This window comes from Ovis canadensis, chromosome 17, assembly GCF_042477335.2.
Source record: "Ovis canadensis isolate MfBH-ARS-UI-01 breed Bighorn chromosome 17, ARS-UI_OviCan_v2, whole genome shotgun sequence".
In the NCBI taxonomy this organism is placed as follows: domain Eukaryota; kingdom Metazoa; phylum Chordata; class Mammalia; order Artiodactyla; family Bovidae; genus Ovis; species Ovis canadensis.
In genome coordinates, this window is record NC_091261.1 from 65,771,449 (window position 1) to 65,784,485 (window position 13,037).

At 42.6% G+C, this 13,037-nt stretch overlaps 1 protein-coding gene and 1 long non-coding RNA gene across 11 annotated transcripts in view; one reads left to right on the forward strand and one right to left on the reverse strand.

Moving 5' to 3' along the window:
• The window catches only part of LOC138422664 (acyl-CoA dehydrogenase family member 10), a 60,145-nt gene that overhangs the window by 22,194 nt on the left and 24,914 nt on the right, over nucleotides 1-13,037 (forward strand). For all 10 annotated transcript variants that reach the window (XR_011249969.1, XM_069557920.1, XM_069557918.1 and 7 more), the window contains exons 10-12: nucleotides 3,032-3,182; nucleotides 4,485-4,630; nucleotides 5,392-5,565. Coding sequence is in view for 9 of the 10 variants with exons in the window: in XM_069557920.1 (XP_069414021.1) it covers nucleotides 3,032-3,182; nucleotides 4,485-4,630; nucleotides 5,392-5,565 (471 nt within the window). In the remaining variant the exon portion in view is untranslated. The remainder of the gene's footprint in view (nucleotides 1-3,031; nucleotides 3,183-4,484; nucleotides 4,631-5,391; nucleotides 5,566-13,037) is intronic.
• The window catches only part of LOC138422665 (uncharacterized), a 73,129-nt gene that overhangs the window by 11,758 nt on the left and 48,334 nt on the right, over nucleotides 1-13,037 (reverse strand). The window contains exons 4-5 of the long non-coding RNA XR_011249970.1: nucleotides 7,176-7,258; nucleotides 3,924-4,030 (exon numbers count right to left, since the gene is read on the reverse strand). This is a non-coding gene — a long non-coding RNA (uncharacterized lncRNA). The remainder of the gene's footprint in view (nucleotides 1-3,923; nucleotides 4,031-7,175; nucleotides 7,259-13,037) is intronic.

A 13,037-nucleotide genomic window follows, 5' to 3' on the forward strand; every position in this document is an offset into this window, starting at 1 on the left:
AACTGAGCATCTTATATTTCATCTGGAGCCCTGCTGCTGCTGCTGCTAAGTCACTTCAGTCGTGTCCGACTCTGTGCGACCCCATAGGTGGCAGCCCACCAGGCTCCCCTGTCCCTGGGATTCTCCAGACAAGAACACTGGAGTGGGTTGCCATTTCCTTCTTCAGTGCATGAAAGTGAAAAGTGAAAGTGAAGTCGCTCAGTCGTGTTCAACTCTTTGCAACCCCATGGACTGCAGCACACCAGGCTCCTCCGCCCATGGGATTTCCCAGGCAAGAGTACTGGAGTGGGTTGCCATTAGTTACTAGTAAAAGGGCCAGTAGGCAAAGACAACAGATGTTGCCTTTATTGATCTATTGTTTCAGGATGGAAAGAGCCCTGGAACAGAAGTTAGGTGCTGATTTGTGGGGTGACCTTGGGCAAGCCCCATTACTTTATCATAGTTTTCTCAAGAATAGAGGTTGATTGAAAAAGCCCTGCCCTGCCCCTCTCACAGCGTTGATATGACAAGCAAAGGAGATGGCACCTGTTCCAGTGCTGTGAATGGACAAAGTCTCTGTCGCATGAAGCAGTGGGCAGTATGACATCCCATTGCACAGTGAAGAGAGAACAGTTTAAGGAGGGCTCTTCTATGTGCTGAGTGAATCCTTTGCCTTTTAAAGTGGACCGTTCTGATATACTTTCCACTGACCTACTAGGTTGACAAAGAAATGAAGCAGAAATCTGGTCTGATTTCATATAATTCAGGGTCAGGCTCCTGGGCCGCTGGCTATGTCTTGAGGCTTAGTACATAAAGCAGCTTCCTCAGATTCTACATTCACTGGTCCAGCTACAGGGCCATCAGATATTCTTTTCAAGTATCCTGTAATTTCTCAAGTTATGTTAGAAATCCAGCTGCTGGGCAGGGCACAGGCTGTGTATAGCTAATACACCATTTGTGTAAAATTGGTACATTTAAATAAAATTAATTTATTTGCACATGTGAAGAATATCCTCAAGAGCATGCCTAAGAAATTGGTCATGTGGTTTGCCTTTGGGGAAAAAGGGCTGAGTGGCTGGGCAGGGGATTGGGGATTTATTGTACACCTTTTTGTCACTTTAATTTTGAACCAGGTGAATATATGATTTGTTGAAGAGAACAAATATAAGTTTAAAAAAAGGACATAAACATGATTTCTGATGAAAAGGAACTTTTGACAAAGATCCCTTTAGGTCCAATCTAGTTATCATAAAGAAATTTTCCACCAAGAACCTGTAGAGAGCATAATTCCCTTTTCTCATCCCAGAGGGCAGGCTGCTTTGGGGAGGAAGGGTGTTTGTGCCTTGGCAGGCCTGCTTGAGGCCAGTGGCCAACAGAAACACAGGGACAGCTGTACCTGCTTCCCATGAGAAGGGAGTGTGCATAGCCCTGGGGTGGTGTGTGCATGGCGGGTGGGGGGACATCCTAAATCCACATAGGATATTAACCTGAGGGGCTCCTTCCACAAAGGTTCAGCTCCTGGAGGCTTTAGTATTTGATTTCTTATGATAATTTTCAAACTTACAGAAACATTCAGTAGTGCTGTGAATAACTATATGCCCGTGACTGATTTTAAGAATGGATATTTATCTATGTGCATGATTAAGAGACCCTGACACTTGACTCCTAAGTGCTTCAGTATGCATTTCCTAATAATAGGAACATCCCCCAGCACCATTATCACATCCAAGAAAATTTACCATTTTCTCAGAATATCTAAGACCCAGTCCATATTTGATTTCCTCATTATTCCTCTTGTATCTTATATAAGTGAGGTTTTTCGGTTTGTTTTCCAAATCAGGATCTGATTGAGGAGTCTAGAACAACATCCTCACCAATTTTTTTAAAATGAGTTTTTAAAGGTACTAGGTAAGTGTATTATAGATTTATTTTGATTATGGTTTCATTTACTGCTGACTTCTACTTCCTATAATTCTGAAAACTGAAAGTTAGTTCTCAAGGCTTGATTTGTTTTGGGTTGAACTCCTGTGGGTTTTGATCACGCCTCTTACAGCTCTGCTGGATCATTCTAATGACAGGTGAATGGATGCTCCGAGTGTGCAGCTGACTCCATGGAAGGAGCCCAGTCTCTCTTTCCTTGTCCTCAAGCTCCTGGGAAACATTTTTCTCTCAGATGAGCAGTGAGGGCTTGACTTAGAGCATGGACCTAGTATATTGTTTATTATTAATAGTGACAATAATTGTCATTTGACAGCAATGACGGTGACAGTAATAATGGCCATTATTCATTGAGCAGCCTTCTGTGTTCAGCATGTTATATATGGATTTCATTTGTTCTTCACAACGGTTCTAGGGAATATAGGTTATCAGTACACTGATTGTACGGATGAAGAAGTGGAGGCTTAGAAAGGTTAAATCATTTGAAAAGCTTAACTGTGAGCCAGGTAACTCCAGAACTCACTTCTAGTCTATGGTCCCGTAACTTGCAAGTTCCTCAACTGTGGTAACTCTGGGTTTCTTAATAAACAACTAAATAATAGCAAATGCTCATGTATTACTACATGCCGGGAACAGTTGTAGGGGCCTTACATATTTTATCCTCCCAACAACTCTAATGAGGGCCATCTCACTGATGAGGAACAAGGGCATGGAGACATAAAGTAACCTACCTGAGACCACACAGAGAATGGCAGGGCTGGGAACCAAATTCAGACCATCTATCCCAGTGTCCATACTCTCAGCCAAGCACTGTCCTCTAGCTAAGAAAGGATTTATTAAAGGCTGTTAGGAAGCTTATAGGATCTCCGAGAGGGCCAGAGATCAGGCTCAGAGGGCTGTGTGGCTGGGAACAATGCGCAGATCACACAGATCCAGCCAAGACAAAATAGCAGTGGCTTCCAGGTGGAGGGAGCAGGAGCATCAAGTGGAAAATTCTCCAGTCATGGGATGAAGATGCCTCAGACATTACAAAGGGTTTCACGCAGTGGTTGGTTTCTGAAACCTTTGGAATTTGTTGAAATGGCACACCATATTCTAATCTTCTTTCCCTCAGGGGACTATCTTGCACGGCAGGTGCAAACATGGATCAAGCAGTATCGAGCCTCAGAAACCAGCACCATTCCAGCCATGGAGAGGCTCATCGAGTGGCTGCCCCTCCACCTTCCCAGGCAGCAGCGGACCACAGTGGTGCACGGGGACTTCAGGTCGACTCGGCATGAGGAGGGTTGATATTTAGATGTGGAAAGTGATGGGAAGGGCATCTGAAGGGGAAAGAAGCAGCTTTCTTGCCCCAGTTTACTGCTGACAACTATCCATGCACACTTATCTCCCTGTGTATAGCCTTTAAGGAAGGGTTTGTCAGGTTTGACACTATTGACATTTGGGGCCTTTGCCACAGCAAGAGTTAGTACCACCCCCAGGTCCGAAGGCACAAGCAAAGACTCCAGTTGTAACTACTGCAGGACAACCACCTCCAAAACTGCATTGCTGTCAACAGCCACAGCAATGATTTTACTCATGAGTCTACAGTCTGGGGACAAGATGGCTTGTTGGGGTGACTTTAAGGCCAGGGGCTGAAATCACCTGATGGCTCACTCACACATCTGCACGGGGGCAGAGGAGAACTGGGCTCCCTGAATCTCTCTCTGTATATCTATGGTTTCTCAACTAGTCTTTTCAGTATGGGGCTTCCCAGGTGACTCAGTAGTAAAGAATCTCCATGCCAGCGCAGGAAATGCAGGAGATGTGGATTCAGTCCGAGTTGGGATGTCCTAGAGGAGGAAATGGCAACCCACTTCAGTACTCTTGCCTGGGAAATTCTATGGACAGAGGAGCTTGGTGGGCTACAGTCTATGGAGTCACAAAGAGTCGGACACGACTGAGCGACTGATTGCACGCACACGTACTCTCCAGTATAGTAGCTTCTGGGTAGCTGGACTTCTTACCTGGTAGCTCTGGGCTCCAAAGGTGTGTATTCTGAGGGGAGAGGGCCAGGCGGGAGCTGATCACCTTTTCTATCCTTGTCTTGGAAGTCACTCAGCACCACTTCCACCTGCATCATAATTGTTAGAAGTGAGATGCTTCCAAAGGTGAAGGATTAGACTCTTCCTTTTGTGGCAGGAATGTCAAAAAATTGCAGACCTGTTTTAAAACCATCTCAGGGAAGGAGAATTACCAGAACCTAGATACTGTCTCTATGTGGCGAGGGCTGCCTCACCAAAGCTGTGGCCCTTGGGAGAGGAACACAGCTGTCCCTTGGCCTTGTGCTGAGAGGGGGCTGAGGAATTAATACGCAGGCCCCCTTCCCATTGCCTGTTGGTATCCCCGTTGGCTGAGCCAGAGGGCAAGGGAGCTGGTGGACCCAGCCCATGCAGGCTCCTGGGCACATGGAACACAGAGGGCTGGGAAGTGTGTTTGGAGGGGCCAACAAAATGAACACTCAGCATGGAACACTCCCCAGTGGTCAGTTTTCTTAGTGCTGTCTCCATTCCTTGTGGCTCCTTCAGGCTGGACAACCTGCTATTCCATCCGGAAACTGCCAAGGTGCTTGCTGTCCTGGACTGGGAACTTTCTACCTTAGGCGACCCTCTTGCCGATGTGGCCTACAACTGCCTGGCTCACTACCTGCCATCCGGTTTTCCCATTCAGCCAGGTAGGAACTGCTGCTGGGGGAGTAGGGATGGAGTCTCTTCCATTCTCAAAGATTTGGGCAAACTCAGCTGAAGTAGTTCGTGATTGGGCTCCTTCATGAAATTCAGGTATTTAGTATTTCTTCTACAGTATCATTTTTAATGACAGCATAGGATTTCATTGTTAAAGAATTAACTCATTCAAGGCATTTGGTTTGATTTCTATTTGGGTATTTGTTTCCAGTTTTGTTTTGTTTTTTTTTTTTAATTCTTACTAACTTCCCTGTGCTTCCACAAAAAGGGCAGTGAATATCTGCATAGTAATATCTTTGCCTGTATATAAGGTATACTCCTAGGATAAATTCTTGGAACAGAATATATTATATGCTTCTGAACCATCAAAATGTTACAAATGAAGAAAATCAGTAAGATTTTTTATCTGTTGCAGTTATCTTTTTCATAATTTGGTGAGATTTCTTTGAATACCATTTTTTATCAAATGACTGATAGAAAATAATATGCATCCACCCTGACCTGTGGTCCAGATGGAACTTGGAGGCCCCTCATTACTTCTTTTACTGCCAATTTAGTCCAAAACTTCTAACAACAAGGTTATGAAGAACAGATTCATGCTTGGATTCCAGACATCTTAAAATGATGACCTATAACCCTTTGAACTAGTTGTGAGACTTATTTCCAAGGGACAAGGTGATTTTCAGATTCAAATATTGGGAGCTACAGGGGAGCATGATGTCATTGCCTAGTCCTGGCTCTGTCGCTTCAGGGTTGAGCGACTGTGATTTGACTGAGCTGGGAATCCCTACTGCAGAGGAGTATTTCAGGATGTACTGTCTTCACATGGGGATCCCTCCTACTAAGAACTGGAACTTCTACATGGCTTTCTCCTTCTTCCGCATCGCTGCAATCCTGCAGGGAGTCTACAAGCGCTCACTCACAGGTAATGGGAGCCTAGGAGAGCCGGCTTCAGGGTGTGAGTCACAGCCAAGAGGCTTCTCTCCCTGAAACCCTCTCAGGACCAAACTACAAAGTTCAGGTAATTCAACCACTTGTCAGCAAGCGTATGTCATATATTTTTAAGAAATATTTAGAATTTTTTTAAATTATTAAAATAAGGTACAAAACTTTTTAAAAGTAAAAACACATAATAAGAACTCAATCATATAGAAGAATATAAAATCGTTTTCCATTTTTTTCTGTATCACTCCTTAAAGACAAATCTACTGTTAAGGGTTTTGGGCCCCAATTTTTCTGTATATCTGTTGTCTCTCCTCTCTGTCTCTCTCTGCAAGTTTTATAAAAGTGTGATCATTTTACATGTTAATTTTTAGTACCTTGATATAAAAATTTTTTATCCCAAAGAATTTTTATGGAATACTATGGATGGCATCACCGACTCAATGGGCATGAGTTTGGTGAGTTCCAGGAGTTGGTGATGGACAGGGAGGCCTGGTGTGCTGCACTTCACGGGGTTGCAAAGAGTCTTGCATGACTGAGCAACTGAACTGAACTGATTGTGTGTCTATATATATACATTTATATATTGTGGCCATATATATGTATTTGACAACTATGTAAGGCAAATTCCTTATTTTTTTCCACATAACAGTATTTCACTGAGACCTTTCCATGTGAGTATGTATAGACATCATTCATTTTGCTTTCTATAGTACGTTCCATGGTATGGATATACTGTAATGTATTTAACCAGTTACCCTATTGATGTATCTTTGGATCATCTGCAGATTTCCACAGTCACTTAGTGGTTGGTGGACATCTTTTCTTACTCATATTTGAATATATCTGAAGGATAAATTCCCAGAGTTAGAATTTCTGGGTTAAAAATTTGTGTATTTTAAATTTTTTTAATGTTGCCAAATTGCCCAGTGAGAGGATTGTTGAAGAAGAAGAAAAGATTACTGTATTTTCTTTGATGATCCTCTTACATATATGGGAAAGTATTTTATTTAACCAGTGTTTTCTAGATTATATCTTTAAAGTTTGAACATTTGAGAAGAAAAGTTTGGCTACTTAGAACTGATGGTTCAATATATACATGGGCCACCTATGGAGTGTTTATATATATGCAAGTATGGCACAGTGTTACTGTGCCAATTTAGTTTTCATTCTGAATTCTGTAGGGTAGAAACTGAAATAATCTATGTGAATGTGAAGTCACTCAGTCATGTCCGACTCTTTGTGACCCCATGGACTGTAGCCTACCAGGCTCCTCTGTCCATGGGATTCTCCAGGCAATAGTACTGGAGTGGATTGCCATTTCCTTCTCCAAAGGATCTTCCCAACCCAGGGATCGAACCCAGGTCTCCCGCATTGTAGACAGACGCTTTACCATCTGAGCCATAGCCTAAATTATTTAAGAAGGTATAAAGACAGATTAAAATTTGTTTCCTATGTAGAAGGAAAGCAATTAGAAAACAGGAAGGTAGAATCTCCCAAAAGACTTCCCCAAAGACATAGCAATAGTGACTAGGCCAATAGCATTAAGTACCCATAATCATCCACATTATAATCTATAAATTCCATTCTTACCAAAAGGAACCAGGGCACCTTGGAGAAGTGACTGATTTTAGGTCTAGGGCAGAATATCCACAAGATGAATCTGGAACATCTTCCTGTACCAGAAAGATAGGAGGTTGTTGAGAAGGTCATATTTAACTGTCTCAGGAGTCCACTTGAATAGGTTCCCACTTGCTAATGACAGGAAACTTTGAGCACCAGTAAGGATGAGAGCTGGAATGGATGGATGACACACATCAAGTATGTTTAAATCCATGAGTAAAGAATGATACTAAAAGTCTCACTGGTGACTGGAGGCTGAGAGGGAAGCAACCCATTATTCTGATAATTGGTAAATGAAGGGGAAAAAGTCAACCACTTATCCTGCCTTTCCTATAAAATTAGATGTCATGTTAACCAAATGATTAATGAGGAAGTTTTTCTTTAGAGAAGCATCCTGGACCCAGTGATAGAATTAGCATAGCACCAATTTGCCATCCCAGTACATGAATGCATCTGGAAAATAAGTGTTAATGGTGCTAAAATCATCAAGAGAGGCAACCAGACATTACATACCTCCTGATGCTGCCCTCAAAAGTTGAACCTGGATCTGACCAAGCCTCTAGTGCCAGCCACCAACTTACAGCCACCAACTTACAGGGAACAGAGGATTCAGTGGAGCACATTAAACAGTACCACTGAGACAAAGCCACTCACAAAAATCCAGATTCTGGGAAACTTCACAGGGAAACAATTCAGTTTCTTCAACAAATGAAAAAGGTGATACGATGTTGAGACTTAAAAGATATATTAGCCAAAATCAGTATTTGGACCTTATTCAGATCCCTATTTGAAAAAAAAAATGTTGTGGAAAAAATTTTTGTGAGACAGTCTTAACTATCTCAGGGACTTAAAAGATACATTACCCAAAAACAGTATTTGAACCTTATTCAGATCCCTGTTTGAAAAAAGAAATGTTCTGAAAAAAATTCTTGAGACAATCAATGAAAAATTAATTCTTACTAGATAGTTGAGGATATTAAGGCGTCATAGTTAACTGCTGTTTAAGTGTGATAATGATATTGTGTGGATGTTTTTAAGTCTTTTTTTTTAAGATATAAATGAAATATAAGTATAAAGATGTGGTGTTTGGGATTTACTGCAGCAAAATCCAGGGCAGTGGGGTGGAAAGGCAGAGGATGAAACAGGATTGGCCATGCTTTGATGATTATTAAACTGAGTGGTAAAAACCTGTAGGTACATTAAATTCTTCTCTCTAGTTTTATTTGTCTTTGAAATTTTCCAAAATGAAAACTTAAAAAGGCAAATAGAAAGAAGCCCAGCAGTGGGTTTGCTAGTACTATGGGGACATCTTAGCTTTGTGCTCATCAGTACCCAAGGCTTTCTGGTAGCATTTTGCTCTCAGCCAGGGTGTCAAAACCTTCTGAGAAAGGCAGTTGCAGTAGGGGAATTGATCATGCATTCACTCCCAAGAGCCTCTGCTAGGTCAGGCACCATGCCAGCAACACCTTGCTGTTGTTGTTCAGTTGCTCAGTTGTGTCTGACTCTTTGCGACCCCATGGACTGCTTGCCAGGCCTCCTTGTCTTTCACCGTCTCCCAGAGCTTGCTCATATCCATTCAGTTGGTGATGGCATCCAACCATCTTGTCCTCTGTCGTCCCCTTCTCATCCTGCCTTCAGCCTTTCTCAGCATCAGGGTCTTTTCCAATGAGTCAGCTCTTTACATCAGGTAGCCAAGGTATTGGAGCTTCAGCTTCACCATCAGTCCTTCCAATGAATATTCAGAGTTGATTTTCTTTAGGATGGACTGGTTGGATCTCCTTGCAGTCCAAGGGACTCTCAAGAGTCTTCTCCAATACCACAGTTCAAAAGCATCAATTCTTCGGTGCTCAGCTTTCTTTCGGAGAAGGCAATAGCAACCCACTCCAGTACTCTTGCCTGGAAAATCCCATGGATGGAGGAGCCTGGTGGGCTGCAGTCCATGGGGTCGCTAAGAGCTGGACACAACTGAAGTGATTTAGCAGCAGCAGCAGCAGCTTTCTTTATAGTCCAGCTCTCACATCCATACATGACTACTGGAAAAAACCATAGCCTTGACTAGATGGACCTTTATTGGCAAAGTAGTGTCTTTGCTTTTTAATATGCTGTCTAGGTTGGTCACAGCTTTTCTTCCAAGGAGCAAGCATCTTTTAATTTCATGGCTGCAGTCACCATCTGCAGTGATTTTGGAGCCCAAAAACATAAAGTCTGTCACTGTTTCCACTGTTTCCCCATCTGTTTGCCAGGAAGTGATGGGGCCGGATGCCATGATCTTAGTTTTCTGAATGTTGAGCCTGTTAACAATGTTGTGATAGCTTCAGGTGAATAGCACTTATAGAGATACTTGGTATTGCCCTGGGAAAGTGGATTTTGGAGAAAAAGGATGTGTTTCAAAGGCATTCTCTCTGTGATATCATCACAGGAGATCTGGGTTCATCCTTAGGTTGGCAGGGGGACAACAATGACCAGAGCCTAGGGATTGATTTATAGTCTATACCAGGGGACCCCACATATGATTTTCCTTCATTAATAAGTGGATGCTGAGGTTTAGATTTCTTACAGATGGATGCTAAAATTCTAGAAAGATAAGTGCTCGTGGCTGCAATTTAGGAAGATGCCATGGATGTGGTCTCTTCTGCTCGGACTACATTCAGGAAAATATATCAGAAATGATCACTTTAAATCAATCCAAGCTCATACAAATGACTTTCCAAGAGACAAAGCAGTACTGTGAGAGTAATATCCAATTAAGGGGATGAAAATGTTAAAAAATTCTTTGTACCCTCTGTTAGAAAAGAAAATCACTATGAATAACAATGAATGCAAGGTGGGGGGCTGTCTTTTCTTTCAATGAGATATGTACAGTCTGAGTTAGGAGGGGAAAATAAAGTCTGTAAGTCCGTGACCCAGGGAAGGGGCTGCCTGCTTTCCAACTGGCCCCCAGTGCCTGGGTCCATACTCATTACCCAGAAGGTGATTAAGTAAAGACTTGCTGAGGTCCAGTGGGCTGCATCCTCTGCTGTGTAGCAGATGGATCTGGTTTTCAATTTGTAAGGAATAGACTAGCCTAATATCTTTAAAACCAAAGCTGCATGCAAATGGTTCTTTTGAGAAATAATACTTGACCATGGCAGGAGCCAGAAGTAAAATAGGCCTCTGCAAGTGAAGTCGCTCAGTCATGTCCGACTCTTTGCGACCCCATGGATTGTAGCCTACCAGGCTCCTCTGTCCATGGGATTTTTCAGGCAATAGTACTGGCGTGGATTGCCATTTCCTTCTCCAGGGGATCTTCCCAACCCAGGGATTGAACCCAGGTCTCCCACATTGTAGACAGACACTTTACCATCTGAGCCACCAGGGAAGTCCAGGCCTCTGCAAAGATCCATTTATTGATACAAAGTAAGTGGTGAAAACAGTCTGTTTAAAACATAGAAATTCTAAAACTAATCCAGGAGAACTGGCTATAAAAGTTCAGTTCAGTCTCTCAGTCATGTCAGACTCTTACGACCCCATGGACTGCAGCATGCTAGACCTCCAAGCCCACTATAAAAAGGGAATATTCACAGTATAAGGAGACACAAGGATATATCCTAGATACACTGAGTGAGTGAAAGAAGCCACACTGAAAAGAATATGATGTACAAATTTATATGACATTCTGGAAAAAATGAACTACAGGAATATAGATCAATGTTGTACCCTAGGGGCAAGGGTAAAGGCTTGACTACAAACGGATGCTGTGGATATTTGGGGATTTGGGGAATGTATATACTATATCCTGATGGTACTGTTGGCTGCCTGACTAAACTTAAAGAATTGTACACTTTATAAAGAGGATATATGTATACTATATCTTAATTTAAATTTTTTCCAAAAAGCCTTCATGCATGTATTAAGTAAAAAAAAAAAAAAAAAGGCATGACTAGAGTGAATTCTGCAATGCTGACAGTGGTGTTGATCTAGACAAAATGGTGCCCAGAAACTAGCCATTAATCCAATCCCCTGTGACACTGTTACCAGTTTCATGGCAGGGCTTCCTGTAGCCCAAGGTGATAGCAGAAGTGCTTTGGGGAATTCCTGATTTAATTTAGATTCTATAGGAAAAGAGATAAAGCGCACAGAGCAGGCTGACTGAGTCTAACTTCTGGCTCCCAGCTCCCTAAAGTAAGCTTGGGCCCATTTCCTTCCTAAGACTTGGATCTTTGTTCAGTTCAGTTCAGTTCAGTCACTCAGTCGTATCCGACTCTTTGTGACCCTATGGACTGCAGCGCGCCAGCATCACCAACTCCCAGAGTTTACCCAAACTCATGTGCATTGAGTCGGTGATGCCATACAACCATCTCATCCTCTGTCATCCCCTTCGCCTCTGCCCTCAATCTGTCCCAGCATCAGGGTCTTTTCCACTGAGCCAGCTCTTCGCATCAGGTGGCTAAAGTATTGGAGTTTCAGCTTCAGCATCAGTCCTTCCAATGAACACTCAGGACTGATCTCCTTTAGGATGGACTGGTTAGATCTCCTTACAGTCCAAGGGACTCTCAAGAGTCTTCTCCAACAGCACAGTTCAAAACCATCAGTTCTTCAGTGCTCAGCTTTCTTTATAGTTCAACTCTCACATCCATACATGACTACTGGAAAAACCATAGCCTTGACTAGACAAACATTTGTTGGCAAAGTAATGTCTCTGCTTTTGAATATGCTATCTAGGTAGGTCATAAGTTTCCTTCCAAGGAGCAAGCATCTTTTAATTTCATGGCTGCAGTCACCATCTGCAGTGATTGTGGAGCCCCAAAAAATAAAGTCAGCCACTGTTTCCACTGTTTCCCCATCTATTTGCCATAAAGTGATGGGGCCGGATGCCATGATCTTAGTTTTCTGAGCTTAGTTGAGCTTTAAGCCAACTTTTTCACTCTCCTCTTTTCATGAAGAGGCTCTTTAGTTCTTCGCTTTCTGTCATAAGGGTGGTGTCATCTGCATATCTGAGGTTATTGATATTTCTCCCGGCAGTCTTGACTCTAGCTCGTGCTTTATCTAGCCCAGTGTTTCTCATGATTTTCTCTGCATATAAGTTAAATAAGCAGGGTGACAATATACAGCCTTGACGTACTCCTTTTCCTATTTGGAACCAGTCTTTGTTCCATGTCCAGTTCTAACTGTTGCTTCTTGACCTGCATACAGATTTCTCAAGAGGCAGGTCAGGTGGTCTGGTATTCCCATCTCTTTCAGAATTTTCCACAGTTTATTGTAATCCACACAAAGGCTTTGGCATAGTCAATAAAGCAGAAATAGATGTTTTTCTGTAGCTCTCTTGCTTTTCCCATGATCCAGCGGATGTTGGCAATTTGAGCTCTGGCTCCTCTGCCTTTTCTAAAACCAGCTTGAACATCTGGAAGTTCACGGTTCACATATTGCTGAAGCCTGGCTTGGAGAATTTTGAGCATTACTTTACTAGCGTGTGAGATGAGTGCAATTGTGCGGTAGTTTGAGCATTCTTTGGCATTGCCTTTCTTTGGGATTGGAATGAAAACTGACTTTTTCCAGTCCTGTGGCCACTGCTGAGTTTTCCAAATTTGCTGGCATATTGAGTGCAGCACTTTCACAGCATCATCTTTTAGCATTTAAAATAGCTCAACTGGAATTCCATCACCTCCACTAGCTTTGTTCGTAGTGATGCTTCCTAAGGCCCACTTGACTTCACATTCCAGGATGTCTGGCTCTAGGTGAGTGATCACACCATTGTGATTATCTGGGTCGTGAAGCTCATTTTTGTATAGTTTTTTGGTGTATTCTTGCCATCTCTTCTTAATATCTTTTGCTTCTGTTAGGTTCATACCATTT